This window comes from Puma concolor, chromosome B1 (assembly GCF_028749965.1).
Source record: "Puma concolor isolate L17-30 chromosome B1, mPumCon1.1.hap2, whole genome shotgun sequence".
Classification (NCBI taxonomy): Eukaryota; Metazoa; Chordata; class Mammalia; order Carnivora; family Felidae; genus Puma; species Puma concolor.
Genome location: NC_141670.1, coordinates 139,653,657 through 139,672,487, shown reverse-complemented (window position 1 = coordinate 139,672,487; position 18,831 = coordinate 139,653,657). Strand labels below are relative to the sequence as shown.

Genomic DNA, 18,831 nt, shown 5'->3' with positions numbered 1-18,831 from the left:
ATTTTAAGCAGTTAACACATCTGACATCAAAGACATTTCTTTTTAACATTTATAAACTAACCTGGTAAGCATTAAATCTGTAGAAAATTTTTAAAAGTTGTTGAATTTCTTATACTATAATTAACAAAAGAAAAATGTTTTGAGAGATTTAAATATGTGTGTGTGTGTGTGTGTGTGTGTGTGTGTGTGTATAATCTGAATGCCAATGAATGGACTATAAATACATTATCTTAACAAATCTTAAATGATTCTCTTAGGTTAAAAAACTTAAACATTTTTTAAAAGGAGAGAAAGAAAAAAGGAACAAAAAGAAAAATAAAAAATTAACCATTCATCTTAAGTCGATTATATCTGCAAAGACCTTATTTCCAGATAAAGTAACATTCACAGGTTCCTGGAGTTAGGAATTGAACATACCTTTTGGAGGACACATTTCAACTAGCAACCTCCTCTTTTCTACATTTACCTAGTGAGCTCCTCACAAAACATCAATTGTAAGTTGCATGGTCCTGTAACCAACAAGATCAGAGTTCTGTCTAAGGTGGATTTGATCATTTGCCAACGAGCAGGGTTTTTTTTTTTTATTTAAAATATAAGGCTTATTAGTTGGGGCAACTGGGTGGCTCAGTTGGTTGGGCATCTGACTTCAGCTCAGGTCATGATCTCGCGGTTCATGAGTTCGAGCCCTGCGTCGGGCTCTGTGCTGACTGCTCAGGGCCTGGAGCCTGCTTCAGATTCTGTGTCTCCCTCTCCCTGCCCCTCCCCCACTTACGCTCTGTCTCTCTCTCTCCTCTCTCTCTCTCTCTCTGTCTCAAAAATAAATAAAGCTTAAAAAACAATGCTCATTAGTAAAGTAAAATAATACAAAAGTATATGAAGCGAAATACGAGTATCTCCTACAATCTCAGTCAAACCCCCTGAGGTGAGCACTCTTAACAGTTTAGTGTATAACCTTCCAGAATTTTTATGTGTATAAACATACATATAAATATAAATGTATGCACATGTATGTAAGTATACATTTTTGTATACATTATATGTTTATAATATATATAACATAAGTTTATACATACATTTTAAATTCACAAAACTAAGGTCATTAATACAATGGGGAAAGGCTTGATCTCTGGAACTTGAGTCTGAATCCTTGTTTTGCTTCTAGCTGTGTAACATTGAGTACCTTATTAATTTCTCTCAGTCTCTGTTTTCTTCTTTAGAAAATAAAATGATGAAAGTACTACCTTATATGGTGGTTTGGAAATTAAATGAGCTAATATGTGTGAAGTGCTTAAAACAGCACCTGGCACATACTAAGTGTTCAATAAGTTATTATTTAATATTGTTCTGCAGCTGTAGCTTTTTATATATAACGCTACATTGGAATGACCATTTTTGTTAACATGGATAAAGTGGACGACATAAAATAGGAACAAAGGACAAGAACAATGAATGGAAAACAGTAACAAATATGGTAGATATTAGTCCAACTATATCAATAATCACTTTAAAAGTTAATGGTCTAACTTTTCCAAAGAAAACATCCAGATGGCTAACAGATACAGGCAAAGATGCTCAACATCACTCATCATCAGGGAAGTATAAATCAAAACCACATTGAGATACCACCTCACACTGGTCAGAGTGACTAAAATGAACTCAGGAAACAACAGGTGCTGGTGAGGTTGTGGAAAAACGGGAACCCTCTTGCACTGTTGGTGAGACTGCAAACTGGTGCAGCCGCTCTGGAAAACAGTGTGGAGGTTCCTCAAAAATTAAATATAGAATTACCCTACAACCTAGCAATAGCACTACTAGGAATTTATCCAAAGGATACAGGAGTGCTGATTCATAGGGGCACATGTACCCCAATGTTTATAGCAGTGCTATCAACAATAGCCAAATTATGAAAAGAGTCCAAATGTCCATTAATGTCCATTGATGAATGGATAAAGAAGATGTAGTATATATATATATATGTATATGTATACGTATATGTATATGTATATATCCATTGATGAATGGATAAAGAAGAGGTAGTATATATATATATATATATATATATATATATATATATATACTACTGTACTATATATATGTGTATATATATATATATATATATATATATATACTACTCAGCAATGAAAAAGAATAAAATCTTGCCATTTGCAACAAAGTGGATGGAACTGGAGGGTATCATGCTAAGTGAAATAAGTCAGAGAAAGACAGATATCATGTTTTCACTCATATGTGGAATTTGAGAAACTTAACAGAAGACCATGGGGGAAGAGAAGGAAAAAAAAGTAGTTACAAACAGAGAGGGAGGCAAACCATAAGAGACTCTTAAATACAGAGAACAAACTGAGGGTTGAAGGGGTGGGGCGGGGGGAGGAGGAATGGGTGATGGGCATTGAGGAGGTCATTTGTTGGGATGAGCACTGGGGTGCTGTATATAAGTGATAAATCACAGGAATCTATTCCCAAAGCCAAAGGCACACTGTATACACTGTATGTTTGCTAACTTGACAATAAACTATATAAAAAAATAATAATAATAAAGTTAATAATCTAAATACACCAATTAAGAGACAGATTGTAAGCTTGTTTCAAAAAATTGTCAAGAGAATGAGAAGACAAGCCACAGACTGGGAGAAGATGTTTGCAAAAGATACATCTGTTATCCAAAATACACAAAGAACTCTGAAAACTCAACAATAACATAAAACAGCCTGATTTAAAAATGGGCCAGAGTCGCCTAGGTGGCTCAGTCAGTTAAGTGTCCAAGTCTTGATTTTGGCTCAGGTCATGGTCTCACAGTTGTAAGATGGAGCCTTGAGTCAGGCTTGATGCTGGGTGTGGAGCCTGCTTAGGGTTCTCTCTCTCCCTCTCCCTCTGCCCTTCCCACCACTCTCACTTGCACATGCGCATGCTCTCTCTCTCTCAAAAAAAGGAGGGGAGGGGCTAAAGGAGTGCCTGGCTAGCTCAGTCGGTAGAGGATGTGACTCTTGATCTCAGGGTTGTGGGTTAAAGCCCCATGTTGGTTGTAGAAATTACTTTTAAAAATAAAGACTTTAGGGGCACCTGGGTGGCTCAGTCAGTTAAGCTTCCGACTTCAGCTTAGGTCATGATCTCATGGTTTGTGAGTTCAAGCCCCAAATTGGGCCCTATACTGACAGCTCAGAGCCTAGAGCCTGCTTCAGATTCTGTGTCTCCCTCTCTCTGTGCTCCTCCTCCGCTTGCACTCTGTCTGTCTCTCAAAACTAAATAAACGTTAAAGAAAATTTTAATAAATAAACATGAAAATAATTTTTAAATAGAAAGGCCAAAATTCAAAACACTGACAACACCAATGCTGACAAGGAAGTAGAGCAGTGGGAATGCTTCTTCACTACTGATGGGAACGCAAAATGCTACAGTCACTTTGGAAGACAAAAAAAAAAAAAAAAAAAGGAAGACAGTTTGGCAGTTTCTTACAAAACTAAACATACTCTTACCATATGATCCAACAACCACACCTTTGTTATTTACATAAGTTGAAAAGTAATGTCCACACAAAAGTCTTCATACAGATGTTATAGCAGCTTTATTTATACTTGCCAAAACATGGAAGCAACCAAGATGTTTTTCCATGGGTAAATAGATAAACTGTGGTACATCCAGACAATTGACTATTATTCAGCACTAAAAAAAATGAGTAAATCAAACCATGAAAAGATATGTGGGAAACTTAAATACATATTACTAAGTGAGGGGCGCCTGGGTGGCTCAAGTCAGTTAAGCGTCCAATTCGTGGTTTCAGCTCAGGTCATGATCTCACGGTTTCATGAGTGGAGCCCCACACCCGGCTCTGTGCTAACAGCACAGAGCCTGCCTGGGATGGTCTCCCTAGCTCTCTGCCCCTCCCCCACTCGATCTGTCTCTCTCAAAATAAATAAATAAACTTAAAAAAAAATACATATTACTGAGTGAAAGAAGCCAATATGAAAAGCCAGTACTTGGTTCCAACTATATGACATTCTGGAAAAGACAAAGCTATGGAGACAGTAAAAAGACCAATTGTTGCCAGGGCTTAGGGAGAAGGGAGGCATGAATAGGTGGAACACAGGAATTTAAGGGCAGTGGAACTATTCTGTGTGATACTATATTATGGTGAATACATGTCAGTATACATTTGTCCAAACCAAGTGAATGTACAATGCCAACAGTGAAACCTAATGTAAACTATGGACTTTGGGTGATAATGATGCATCAGTGTGGGGTCATCCATTGTAGCAAATGTACCACTCTAGTGCAGGTTGTTGATGGGGAGCTTTGGGGAGGGGGAGGGGTGTAGGAAGGGGATAAGGGGCATGTGAGAACTCTATACTTCCCACTCAATTTTACTATGACCCTAAAACTTCTCTTTATTTAAAAAAATGTTTTTTAATGTTTATTTATTTTTGAGAGAGAGAGAGAGAGACAGAACGTGAGTGGGGGAGGGGAAGAGAGTGGGAGACACAGAATCCAAAGCAGGCTCCAGGCTCTGAGCTGTCAGCCCAGAGCCTGACGCGGGGCTCAAACTCACCAACCGCAAGATCATGACCTGAGCAGAAGTTGGACACTTAACCCACTGAGCCACCCAGGCACCCCTAAAACTTCTCTTTAAAAGTCTATATAAATATATAAATAAACAACTTAAATTTTAAAAAAGACTTCCACCACTGATTGAATATATTGAAATATCACTCTTCCATCCACCCTCTCCCCTTTTTTAGCAAGATTAAGGTGGGACAATTTGCAGTTTAGTTGATTCCTTATGCTGAAATACAATTGAAATGCGCCTTTGACACTTTTGTTCTAATTTGTATAATCTATTATCATAGATTTTATTTATAGAAAATAATATTTGTATTATATTTCATTTCTATATAGATGCAATACAATAAAAATCAAGGTGATAGCTCAATATCTACACTGAGGAGCCAAGTAACTGAAGTAAAAAATATTATGTCCAAAAATATTGATGAAATTTTGGAAAATGAAGAAAGATTGAATATCTTCACTGATAAAACCGATGATCTCCAAACAACTGTAAGTGATGTTCACCTGTCTTGATATCCAAACAGTGTCTTAGGACTTGAGACAAATGGCCAAAAGGAAATACTGTGAGGAATACCAGGAATACTGTGAGATAATCCTATGTCACCAAACTATGGCTTTATCAAAAAATTATAGGGGCTCCTGGGTGGTTCAGTTGGTTAAGTGTCCGACTTCAGCTCAGGTCATGATCTCATGGTTTGTGAGTTCAAGCCCCGCGTCGGGCTCTGTGCTGACAGCTTGGAGCCTGGAGCCTGCTTCAGATTCTGTGTCTCCCTCTCTCTCTGCCCCTCCCCTGCTCATGCTCTGTCTCTCTCTGTCTCTCAATAATAAATAAATGTTAACAAAAATTTAAAAAAAAATTGTAAGAATGCAACTAAAGTATTAATTATAAAACAATGAAAATTTAAAACCCATTAAAGTAAGAGGTACTTATTTGCATAACAGATGTATTTCTTACATTAAAAAACACACAGATTAGTCAACAAATAAATTTCAAGGGAAAAAAAAGAGGGAGAACTTACCAAAAAATGGATTTAGAAGGTGTATCATTTCAGTGTGTGGTCTTTATTTGAAATTTGATTCAAACAAACTCTAAACATGAACATTTACAACTTCACGAATAAGTAGATATTTGAATTCTGACTGGATATTAGATGACAGTAAGAAATATTATTGGTTTTTAGATGTAATAATGGTATTATGGTTATGTTTTTAAAAAGTCACTACTTATTAGAAATACATATTAAAATATTTTGAATGAATTTATGTAATGTCTGAGATCAGCTTCAGAATAGTTCAGGAGTGGGGGAGTAGAATGAGGTATAAATGAAACAAAATTGGCCATAAGTTGATAATTGTTAAAACTAGATGTTGAGTATATAGGGTTTCATTATACCATTCTGTCAATTTTTGTATGTGTTCAAAATTTTCTATTAGAAGATAGTTTTGGGTGCACCTAGGGGGCACAGTCCATTAAGCATCCGACTCTTCATGTCAGCTCAGGTCATGATCTCACAGTTCATGAGTTCGAGCCCCACATCAGGCTCTGCATTGATGGCATGGAGCCTGCTTCTGATTCTGTGTCTTCCTCTCTCTCTGTCCCTCCCCCATTCACACTCTCTCCTTCTCAAAAATAAATTTAAAAAAAAACATTAAAAAATTTAAAAAAGAAATTAGACTATGATTAAAGTCCCTGTGTACCTTTCCCAAGCCCATTCCCCTTCCACACCAGAACCACTATCATGAATTTGATATGAATCATTTGTATGCTTGAGTCCTGATTTGTATCTGTAGGTATATATGTATCTACATTCTTAGTTTGCATTTTTAACTTTATGTTTGTGACATTATAATGTACATATAATGATTTGTTCAATGTTTAGTTCAACATTATGAACTGTATTTATTTGGACACACTTAGCTTTAATTTATCAGTTTAACTTCTGACAGCATATCATTACTATTTAAGTAAACGTAGTCGGGGGCGTCTGGGTGGCTCAGTCAAGTAAGCACTGACTCTTGATTTCAGCTCAGGTTCATAATCTCAAGTTCATGTGTTCAAGCCCCACATCCAGCTCTGCGCTGACAGTGGAGAGCCTGCTTGGGATTCTCTCTCTGCCCGTCCCCCATTCTCTCTCTCTCTCTCTCTCTCTCTCTAAATAAAATGTAAAAAACTTAAAAATACATAAACACAGTATACTTATTTTTTCTCCTTTTAATAAACATTAATGTAGATTCTAACTTTATTATGAACAATACTTCTTTGAACAACCTGTTCATATCTCTTGGTACACTTTTGCAAAACTGTTCTTTTTGTTTATTTATTTTGAGAGAGAGAGTGCACATGGGAGGGCCATAGTGTGGAGCCTGATGTGGGGCTCCAGCTCACAAGCTATGAGTCGTGACCTGAGCCAAAACCAAGTGTCAGTCACTCAACTGATTGAGTCACCTCAATCAGGTTCCCCTCAAAACTGGTTCTAAGACAGTGATCTGTAGAGTTTTTTGGTCATGCATACTTATTTGTAATTTTACAAATTTACAAGTGCATTCTTGAGAATGCATTTAGATATATATCTAAATTATATATTCTTCTATAATAACACTATAATATAAAGCATATAGGAAAGTAGTAATTAAAAGAATGGGATGAAGATGAAATAAAATATTAAATAATTTGGTTTTTTAAGAAGATTAAAACTTTCTCTCCGATTAAGAAAAATATTAATAAGAATGTTTTTAATAATAGTAATTGTGATTAAAAGTCAGATCTGATTATCATTATATTTTTATTTCTAAATATGGCAGATGAAATACTCAAACTAGAAGAGATATATCCTCTTTGCCATGTTTTTGTTGTTTATGTTTGCCTTATTGGTATAATTTTTTTAAGTTTATTTATTTATTTAAGTAATGAACTCACAACCCCAAGATCAAGAGTTGCACACTCTTCCTACTGAACCAACCAGCACCCCTTTATTGGTAGAATTTTTAAGCCACATGTGTACTTTTTAGTTTAGTTAAAACTAAATAATATTGCCCATAAATTCTCTTCCCCAGATGCATGTAAATTATAGGAATTGCAATACACTACAGGTAAATGGATAAAGGGGTAGGCAGTGGTCAATTCTTTGTCACTAGGGAATTTACACTTTACCCCTAAAAAACCTTAAGCATCCTCATGTATCATTTTACGTACACACTTAGGGAAGGTGTCAGCACCTATCCATATGTTGTACATTAATACATGTTCATTCCCTTCCTATTTTTTTGATTAAAATAAACAAAGAGAAGTTCTAAAATTAATTTCCTGCTTTCCAATGGAGCATCTCATGCAACTCCCTGGGATGCTTGATCTCATTGTAGAACCCTCACTCTGCTATATATAGAAAGAGAAATGAAATTGCTGGATCTTAAAATATGTGTATCTTTAAATTAACTAAATACTTCAAAATTCCTTAAGAAGTGTTGTGCCATTTATACTTCCATCCGTAGTATATGAGAGTTCTGTTGCCCCACATTCTTTCTAATACTTGGGATTATGAGATTATGATTTTTAACAATCTGTAAGGGAAAGAAGATAACTATTGTCTTAATTTGTGTTTTCCTAATTTTGAATGACATTGAACAATTTTTATGTTTATTAACTATTAGAATTTGTTCTGTGAACTGCCTGTTGATATCCTTTGCCCATTTTGCTAATGTGAATCTTTATCTTTTAAAATAATTTATAGGAAATACATAAAATACTAATGTATAATAAAGGATAAAAAATGGTATACAATTCTTAGTTGTTGATACTTAGTTGTATAAAGTGTAAATATGTTCTCCCAGTATGTGGCTGGGCTTTCAGCTTTATGTAAAATACCTTTTTTAGGAAAGAAGTCTTTAACTTTCATCTAGACAAACAATCAGTCTTGTCCTTCATGGTTTATGCTTTTCTGGGTCTTGTTTAAGAACTCCTTTGAGGCGCCTGGGTGGCTCAGTGAGTATGCAACTCCTGGTTTGGGCTCAGGTCATGATCCCAGGGTCCTGGGATCAAGGCCTGCATTGGGCTTTAAGGCCTGCATTGGGCTTTACACGGAGTGTGGAGCCTGCTTGAGATTCTCTCTCTCCCTCTGCCCCTCTCCCCTGCTAGCGCTCTCTCCCTCCCTCTCTCAAAAAAAAAGAACTCCTTCCTTTCCCAAAGTTATAAAGATATTCTTACATTGTTTCCTAAAAGTTTTAAATTCTGCTTCTTAAACATGGATCTTTAAAACATCTGGAATTTTGTTTTTTGCATAGAGTATGATGTAGGAATCAAAGTTTTATAATTTTCTGTACAAAAAATCAGTTGCCCAAACACCATTTATTGAATAGCACTCAGCCTTTCCAAATTTGGTTTGTAATGCCAATTATATATATATTTACATATATACGTATATATGTATATGTATGTACATATATACGTATATATGTATATGTATGTACATATATACGTATATATGTATATGTATGTACATACATGTATATGTAAATATATATATACTCTATTCTTTTTTCTTTTTATTTAATTTATCTAAGTAATCTCCATACCCAACGTGGGGCTTGAACTCATGACCACAAGATCAAGAGCCACATGCACTTACGAGTAGGCCAGCCAGGTGCCCCTCCCTATACATATTTAATATCTACTAATCCATTTCTTTATCCTTGGACCAGTACTATACTGTTTTAATTACTGTGGTTTTATAAGAAGTCTTAATATCTTATAGTGAATGGTATTCTACTTTTTGAAAATTGTGTTAGCAAGTCTTGCTTTCTCTTTCAGTGAATTTTAGAATCTACATCTTGAGTTACACACACACACATACACACACACACACACACAATTTTAGGATGTTAGTTGGAATTACATTAATGTGGGGAGGATTGACATCTTTAAAATATTGTTTTCACATCTCTGAATGTGCTAGGTCTCCATTTTTCTAAATCTCTTTCTGACTCTGTTTTTTGATTAATAGGAACACAATCAATTTTTGCATACTAATGTATCCTAAATCTTACTGAACTTTCATGGTAATATTATCTATGGATTTCTTTGCATTTTTACATAAAAACTTTATCATATACTAAATAATGACTATATTTTTTCATCCTTTCCCATATATATTCATTTTTTAATTTTTTTTGTTTAAGTACCCTCTACACCCAACATGGGGCTCAAAAACAACCCCAACATCAAGAGTTACATGTTCCACCAAGAGCCGGGCACCCCTCTTTATTTTTGCTTGTCTTACTGTGTTATCTAGGAATGCCAGTTAAATATTGACTAGAAATGGTGATATCTGAAATACTTGTTCCCAATTTAAAATGAATATTTTTAATGCTTCCCAATTAAGTATTAAATTTACATTCAGATTTTGATAGATACTTTTTAACAACTTATAAATCTTCCTTTCTATTCTTTATTTGCTAAGAAATTTTATCATGACAGGGGGTTCAATTGTATCAAATGCTATCTTTACATTAATTGAGATAATGATTTTTCTTCTTAAACCTGTTAATATGATAAATTTCACATTACATGTTTGTACGTGTTGTAGGATTCACTGCTATAGTTTTACCTTTGTTGCCTCAAAACACTGACTCTAGCCGTGTATAAAAACTTATACTATATGCTGTATGCGGTTGTATTCTTAACTTTTGTCTTGTGCCTGTGGTTGGTTTAATTTCCTCATTCTTAGCCTTTCGATTATTTTAATCAAGTTTTTTGTTTTGTTTTGTTTTGTTTTGGTCTTTTCAAAGGACCAGGTTCTGCTTTATTTTCCATTTCAAAATTTGGTTGATTTTGAATCTTTTTGCTTCTAGTCGTTTCCAAGTGCCTGTATCCACATGTAAAGTTCTTTTCTGGACAATATTCTGAAACCCGGTTATTTCTTTGCTCCTGCTCCTTGCCCTCATGCCTCCCTCTCAATTTAAAGACAACTACTTTGAGGCCATTAGGCTTGGATAGGAAGCATATTGCACCCTTAACCTCGTCTCCACCACAGGGCAGAATCTTTTTTTTTTAATTGAGGTAAAACTCACATAAGGTATAATTAACATTTTTAAAGTATACAATTCAGTGGCATTGAATACATTCACAGTATTGTATATCCAACACCTTACTAGTTTCAAAACATTTTTGTCACCCCAAAAAGAAACCTCATATCCATTAAACAATTATTCCCCCCCCCCAAAAAAAAAAAAAAACAATTATTCCCCAGGCCCTGGCAACCACGAATCTACTTTCTGTCTCTATGGATTTACCTATTCTGGCTATCTCATATAAATAGAATCATACAATCCAGTCTTTTGTGGCTGGCTTCTTTCACTTAGCATGTTTTTCTAGTTCATCCATGTTGTAGCATATGTCAGTAATTCATTCCTTTTTGTGGCTAAGTAATATTCCATTTTATGGATACACCCCTATTTGCTTATCTATTAGTCATCATTTGGTGGACATTTGGGTTGTTTCTGCCTTGGCTATTGTGAATAATGCTATTAACATCCATGTACAAATTTTTGTTTGAATACTTGATTTCAATTCCTTTGTGTGTATACATAGGAATGGAATTGCTACATCATGTGGTAATTCTGTGTTTAACTTTTTGAGGAACTTCCAAACTATTTTCCACAGTGGTTGAACCCAGTAATGTAAGAGGGTAGCCACAAGTACCCACCAGTAATGTAAGAGGGTTCAGATTTCTCCATATCCTCTCCAACACTTGTTATTTTCCATTTTTTTAATTATAGACATCCTACTGGGTATGAACTAGCATCTCACTTTTTTAACTAGCATCTCCTTTTGATTTGCATTCCCTCAATGACTAATGATGTTGAGCATCTTTTCGCATGCTTATTGGCCATTTATAGATCTTTGATGAAAGTCTGTTCAAGTCCTTTTCCCATTTTTTTTTAATAGGTTTGGAGTTTTTGTTATTGAGGGAGGACAGAATCTTCTTAATGGGCATCTGTCATTAAAGACCTTTTCAATATTTCTATTTCTGGACCAAAAAAACATAAGCTTATCTAATGTTTCAGTGTTCCACATTTCTTCACCCTATTCCTTTTTCATTTCTTCTTGCAAACCAGCCAGTTGGTACCTTGATAAATGCAGCCAGTAACAAGAACTCACACCATTACCATTCTGTTTTCCAACATTTTCTTCCAAAGTGAAAGACTCAATAGGCAATTTGTTTGCCTTCCAAGTTGTCACAGGCAATGGTAAAACTATCCAGTGTTTTATTCTGAAGAATATAGGTCTTTATCTTTCCAGCCTCTACTACCAGTTTCTTCACTGCCTACCACCTGATGGTTAAGCCAATGCCACATGTTTTAGACTCTTTTAATAACATCTCATCCTACTACCAACTGCAGTATTAGAGAAACACTAACTGTTGAACTAAATAAAGGTTTATTTCTTGGTTGCATAACAATTTAAAACAGGTTTTCCGTGGGCATAATTTCACATGGTAATCCAGGAACCCAAGCTTTTTCCGTTTTGTGACTCTGCCATTGCCTGGGGCCTTAGAGTCTTTCCATTTCAGGTGGCAGTTGGTTAAACATGGAGTGGAAGAAGCATATTTGCTTATAGCCACTTCAGCCCAAAAGTGACACCATCATTTCTACTCACGACCTATTGGTAAGAATTAGTCTTACAGCTTTGCATATGTGCAAGAGGCAGAGAGGGAAACAGCACAGAGTGGGGTGAAGAGCCTGATAAATGTGGTCTGTGATTGGAGAGTCTCTTGCCAGCAATAATTCTACATTATGAGAGGGGAACTAAAGTCTGCAGTGGATAGCTGGCTGTGTTTATCACATCTGCACTAAGGAAATTCTAAAGGAGGTATTTTAGGTAGTTGGAAAATTATCTCTGAGGAGAAATCTGACTTTCAGCAAAAAATTAAAGAGCAAGGAAAGTGGTAAAAGTGTAGGTAACATAAAATGAATATTTAGTTCAGTACAAGTGGTGAGAGGTGGTTGGATTCTGTATACATTTTGAAGGTGGAACAAATTGGAGTTGCTGACAGATTGCATGTGTGGTGAGAGGGAGTTAAGGAAGACTCCAAAGTTTTGAGCCTAGTTTGCAGGAAAGATGAAAATTCAATATAGTTCCATGTTCTCCTCATGGAGCCCAGAGATTAGCCTGCTGTGCCTGTGGGCAGTGAAAATCCCAAGCCCTGGATGACAGAAGCCAATGTCCTCACCCTCCCAAATCCAGACAAGCTGCACCAGAAGTGCAATTTCTCACTGTTTGCCTAAGTTTCGGCACCAGGCTGTACTCTTTCTTCCCAATTCTGCTATGAATTTAAGTTTGCTTATTATATCTTATCTAGCATTTCTGAGTAGTAATAGTGGCAGGAGGGTTATGGGATTACTTAGTCTACCATACTGCCAGATCTATTAATTTTTTTATTAGATTTTGCCTTTTTTATGGGGTAAGTGGCAACATCTAAATCCCACAAAAAATATGGCAAAAAAAAGTAAGAGATTTTATTTCACTTTACTGCCTTACCTTCCAAACAAATCCCACTTTTATGCATACATGATTACATGAAGAAAAAAATGACTTCCTCTTTGAGGACAGTTGAGTAGAAGCGGCTCAATAAAACATATTTGAAGTATTTTACAGTTTTTCTCAGAATATTTTTCACACAGATACCACATAATCATTCTCACAAAAACCTCTATTTTTTGACTTGCAAAATTAGTTACCTCTCTTTTCCCCCTTGATCTTTATATAAAAGACTACTGAATGTCCTTAAGAAGCTGATTTGGGGGCACCTGGGTGCCTCAGTCAGTTAAGCTTCCAACTCCTGTCAACTCAGGTCATGACCTCATGGTTCTTGACATCGAGCCCTCTCTCCTTCTCCACCCCTGCTCTGCTTGTGCTCATACCTGTGCACAAGTGCTCTCTCTCTCTCAAAATAAATAAGCTTTTTTAAAGGGAAAAAAAAAAAAAAAGCCCATTTGGCTTTTTAACAAAAAGGCCAGTAAGCTTTCTCTCAGTATGCCTACAGATAAATATGGGTCATGGATTTTAATTTGACAGATTAAACAGATACATTTATCTTGGCATACACTCAAAATTCCAATAAAATTATAGGTAAAGCAATAATTAGGAATTTTAATGTATAAATTACTAGGACAAACAACAAGGAAAAGACAACAGGTAAGAGATGGCAACAATTCTGGAAGCTAGAAAACCAATTATGAGTACTTTTTAACCTTTTTAGTAGCAAAAACCTCAAAACCTAAGTTTGTACCAGAAGACATTAAGATGCAAACTGATCCAGGTCATAGAACTTTGGAAAGAATCAGAAATTGGAGATACATGGTACTTGTAAAAGTAGACATGCAATAGAAGTCTCAAGAGGAGACTGGGTATAAAGTCTTTAAAAGGAACAAGTTACCTGCAGAGCCTCTTCCCTACATTTTAGAGCCACATCACTTCCTCTCCTTACCCCTGACAAAAGGATAATAAGTGTTATTACCTAAAGACAACAGACCAGAGGGTCTAAATTCAGAAACCATATGCAGTTGAGGCCAGAGTGACCAGCATATTAAAATCCGATGGATCAAGTGAAAAGTTTTATCCTGAGTATCTGTATCTTTGAATATGGTGACCATTCCCCAACCTTTCTCTGTCTTCAGAGAATTAATAGAAAGTAATGCATCCCTGAAACAAGAATGAAAAGCTATGTAAAAGCTTATTCATAGAACAAAAGAGATCTTTTGGAAATTAAAATAGTAAAAATTTTAAATTCAGTAGAATTATTATAATATAAAGTTGAGATATTCTCTCAGAAAGGAGAGCAAAAAGAGAAAGAGGAAAGATAAGACCGCGAATCTGAGATCCAACATATGAACAACAGGAGTTTCAGACAATGAAGAAATCAAAGGAGAGAAAATTAGAGGCATACAAGAAAAATTCCTAGAACTAAATAACACGAGTTTCCAGATTGAATGAACAAAAAACAAGGACCATAGCAGGGCATGTATGTAATATTGAAATTGTAGAACATTAAAAAAGGAAGAGAGATTTTAAATGTTTTCAGAGAGAAAATACAAAGACTTGGCAATTAGAATAGCATCACATTTCTCAATAGCAATATACGGGTGCTAAAGAAAAATAGAGGAGTATTCTAAGTTAAGCATTGTTGGGAATACAGCAGTGAATGTAACAGACCAAAATCCCTGCCTTCGCGGATCTTACATTCTCAACACACAATAAATAAGATTTACATAATGTTAGATAAGAGATAGATACCTTAAACATGTTAATTTTTTATGATTATTTTTGAGAGAGACAGAGACAGAGTGCAAATGGGTTAGGGGCAGAGAGGGAGACACAGAATCCAAAGCAGGCTCCAGGCTCTGAACTGTCAGCACAGAGCCAGAGGCTCAAACTCACAAACCATGAGATCATGACCTGAGCCAGTCAAGACGCTTAACTGGCTGAACCACCTAGGCACCCCAAGAGATAAATACTTTAGAGAAAAATAATGTATCGAAGGGAAATAGGGTTTCTGGGATGGAGATGGGGGTAGCGATTTTAAATAGGGTTGTAAGGGATAGTGGCATTTAAGTAAAATCATAAAGTGAAGATGAGGAAACTGGGGCTCAAAGAGTTACTAACTTGGTCACAGTCACAGCTAATAAATTTAATTATTTATTAATAAATTCTATTAATTTATTAAATATTTATTAATAAATATTTATTAAATATATTTATTAAATATTAATTTATTAATATTAATAAAATTACAGCTGAACTCAATGAGGAAGGCACCTGGAATCTTGGTGCATCATTTTATAAAAGCTGTGCAGACTTTGTGGGACTCTCTGGGATTGCTCAAAACCAAGCTAAATCTGTTCTTTTACATAGCTTTATTAGGTATTGAAGTGTGTCCATTAATCCAGATACAGAAAGAAAACATTAAATTTGTGTTTATTTTTATTTCAGGCCAAAGAGTCCCAAAAAACAAGAAAGATTCTCAGGAGGATATGGTGGAAACACTTCAGAAAGATTATAATCATCACCGTGGTAATTCTCCTCTCAATCATCATCATTCTTTTAAGTACAAATGTAATACCAACCTGACCCTGACCCTTTTTCTCCCATCCCCAGCAGTTACCAATAAATTGTTGTGTGTAAATAGAGAGTTCTACAATCAACAATTATGAAATAGCATTCTCCAGTGGTAGGAAGATTGAAGGAAGAGGGTTTGGGAAGTTTTTCCTTGTCCTTGTAGTGTGCTTTATTAATTTCCATACCTCTTCCATTTCTGTAATGCTGCCAGTTTTTTCCCCACTGCTCCAGCTACTTCCCCAGCCTCTCTGCCCTTTGTTAAGATTAAAAGCACAAACCCTGGAATCAGACCACTGAAGTTTAACTCTCCACCCTGCAAGATACCATCAGGTGACTTTGGACAAGTTGTTTAACCTGTGTGTTTCCTCATCTGTAAAAGGGAGCTAGTAATAATACCACATAGAATTATGTCTACCACATAGTAAATGCTATTTAAGTGTTAACTATTACTTAACAGGAAAAAAATGATTGCATTTTTGGCATTAAATCCCTAATATTTTCCTTCTTACTCAGAAGAAAAATGACTGTGATCTCATTAATTCCCTTAGAAATAGAAGTCTTGTGGTGCCTGGGTGTCTCAATTGGTTGAGTGTCCAACTCTTGATTTTGGCTCAGGTCATAATCCCAGGGTCATGGGATCGAGCCCGACATTGGACTCTGTACTGAGCATGGAACCTGCTTAAGATTCTGTCTCTCCCTCTCTCTTTGCCCCTCCCTTGCTCGCTCTCTCTAAAATTAAATACAAATAAAAATTAATGACTCTTCACATGAGTACACAGTCCAGAAATAAACATTCACCTCTTCCACAGATTCTTTCATTTGAAATGACTACTCACACCATTGTTTTATACTAGACATTTCCTTGGGTAACGATTTTAAAATTAGGAAGCTGTATTGTATCTCCAATAAACCTGGAGATTTCCTGTCCCATTTTACCACCCTAATAGCTTTCCCCCTACATTTCACTCAATAACCTCAAATCACTAAGATATCTAATAACCAAAACATCCAGCTTCACTTTGCAGTTGGTAACAAGGTATCATGAGTTGTTTCTTAAATGGGAACTTGAGGTCTAAAGTCAGTTTTAAAAATCACTTAGTGATCCATGGGGAAGAGTAAAAACATGGGTTCCTATCTGGTAGATAGCTCATTTTAATTCTAATGATCAAGTATCAGCACTTTAAATAGACACCAAGCTTGTTATTCCTCCAGCACAGTATCACCTTTCCATGCACAAAGTATTTTTAAAGGATTTTAAATGTTAGAAACTTTAGAGTTTCTGTAATTTATGTCAGGAAAAAACAGGTGTTATATTGAATATGTACTCTGATATAATGCACTAAGTGCTTTGGAGGAGGAATGTCTCATTAATTTTACAATGACATAAAGAAGTAAAAACTATTTTTAACGTTTATTTATTTTTGAGACAGACAGAGCATGAACGGGGAAGGGTCAGAGAGAGGGAGACACAGAATCTGAAACAGGCTCCAGGCTCTGAGCTGTCAGCACAGAGACCGACACGGGGCTCGAACTCACGGACCGCAAGATCATGACCTGAGCCGAAGTCGGCCGCCTAACCGACTGAGCCACCCAGGCGCCCCTATTAAGTATAATGTAAGGCACATAGAACAGTGCTGTGTAAATATTTGCTCATATTATCTTTATTTTGCAGATCAGAAAATAGCCAAGTTCAATGACATGTTCAAAGTCACACACCTAGAAAGCTGAGATTTTATGAATTCAAGTCCTGGCTGTTGTATATAGGAAATCTGTATCTTTAACTCAGAGTATATGATCTGACCCCTCAATTGTGGTCCAGATAAGACACATGGGAGTATTTTTGCTTTTTGTAGGTTGGTAGGTTGTTGGGGGGGGGAGGGGGGGAGAGGGGAGGAGACAGAAATTTAAAGAGAAGCATTGTGAGAATTGCCATGTATTTTGCTACTATTTTTAAAGCCTATATAATGTGTTTCCCTTACATTTCTGTAATATATTTATAAAACAATGTATTTGTTTCCTGATTGCCAGTGAATACTAGCATATGTGTTGCTAGAAGACATGAACCTAAAGATCACTTAATCTACCCCTCCCCAATTTTACATATTAGGATGCCAAGACCCAGGAGCCTAAAAATCAAGAGCATGTTGTGACAAGCTTCTCTCCACTTGCAACACAAATAATACACAAGCTATCACTCTGGTTCCAGGCTATTAAGTCCCACATAATGCTGGTTTTCCCAGTCTTAGAACTGTCTTAGAGCTTAAGAGTTAGGAAGAAAAGCACTCATTTAGTAAGGAGTGTTTATCTGCTATTTATGCTACATCTGTCAGAAAATACCTGAGTAGATAGAAACAAATATTAAGGCAATGTTAGACTTTTCATTGATTTATGCATCCAAACATTGTTGAGCTCCCACTCTGCACCAAAATAGTTCTAAAACATTACAATTTTATTGTAAGTTACCACATCAATAGAGATAACTGATGTTTGAGAAATTAGTGGCTATACACAGAAGTGTAAGAAATGGACCTAATCCCAATGGAAGCTAACATTCCAGCTGAGGCAGCAAGACTGAAAAAAATCATAAGCACATTTAAAACAACGCCTATTTAAGTGGCACATTGTGCAGCAGAGAATAAATTCAAGAAAGATAATGATCAACACCAGCTCCAGTCACTGATGGAGATTTTGTGGGTTGTAAGTGGGGCTGGTAATTGGATCTTACTAGAAATTGAATTTATCTTGGTGTGCCTGGGTGGCTCAGTCGGTTAAACCGTATCTAACTCTTGATCTCAGCTCAGGCCTTAATCTCTGGCTTGTGAGTTCAAGTTTGGATTCCATGCTGGGCATGAAGCCTACTTAAAAAGGAAAAAAAAAGAATTTATCTCAATAGGTCAGGCAGTCAACAAACAGTAACAGTTAAAACACTTAACTATATGCCAGTAGCTGTTTAAGTACTTTACAGATTCTTTTTTAATCCTCACAACCCTGAGGTAGGGACTCTTATTTCCATTTTACAGATAAGAAAACTTGACAAGCTAGGTCACTTGCCTGACTCCACTGGGCTAGTAAGAGAGAGGATTAGCAAATTAAGACACTGCTTGCTGTTTGTGTGTTTGGGGGGGGGGGGGTGCAGAAAGCAG

The 18,831-nt window shown here is 36.0% G+C and overlaps 1 protein-coding gene across 4 annotated transcripts in view; it reads left to right on the top strand.

Moving 5' to 3' along the window:
* Positions 1-17,709, top strand: part of LOC112858758 (uncharacterized) — a 34,715-nt gene extending 17,006 nt beyond the window's left edge. For 2 of the 4 annotated variants that reach the window (XM_086704761.1, XM_086704758.1), the window contains 2 exons: positions 4,909-5,067; positions 15,563-17,709. In XM_086704761.1, the coding sequence (XP_086560887.1) occupies positions 4,909-5,067; positions 15,563-15,700 (297 nt within the window). In that variant the 3' untranslated portion in view covers positions 15,701-17,709. The remainder of the gene's footprint in view (positions 1-4,908; positions 5,068-15,562) is intronic. The other 2 variants (XM_086704760.1, XM_086704759.1) reach the window with 2 other exon arrangements.
* Positions 17,710-18,831: the final 1,122 nt, after the last annotated feature.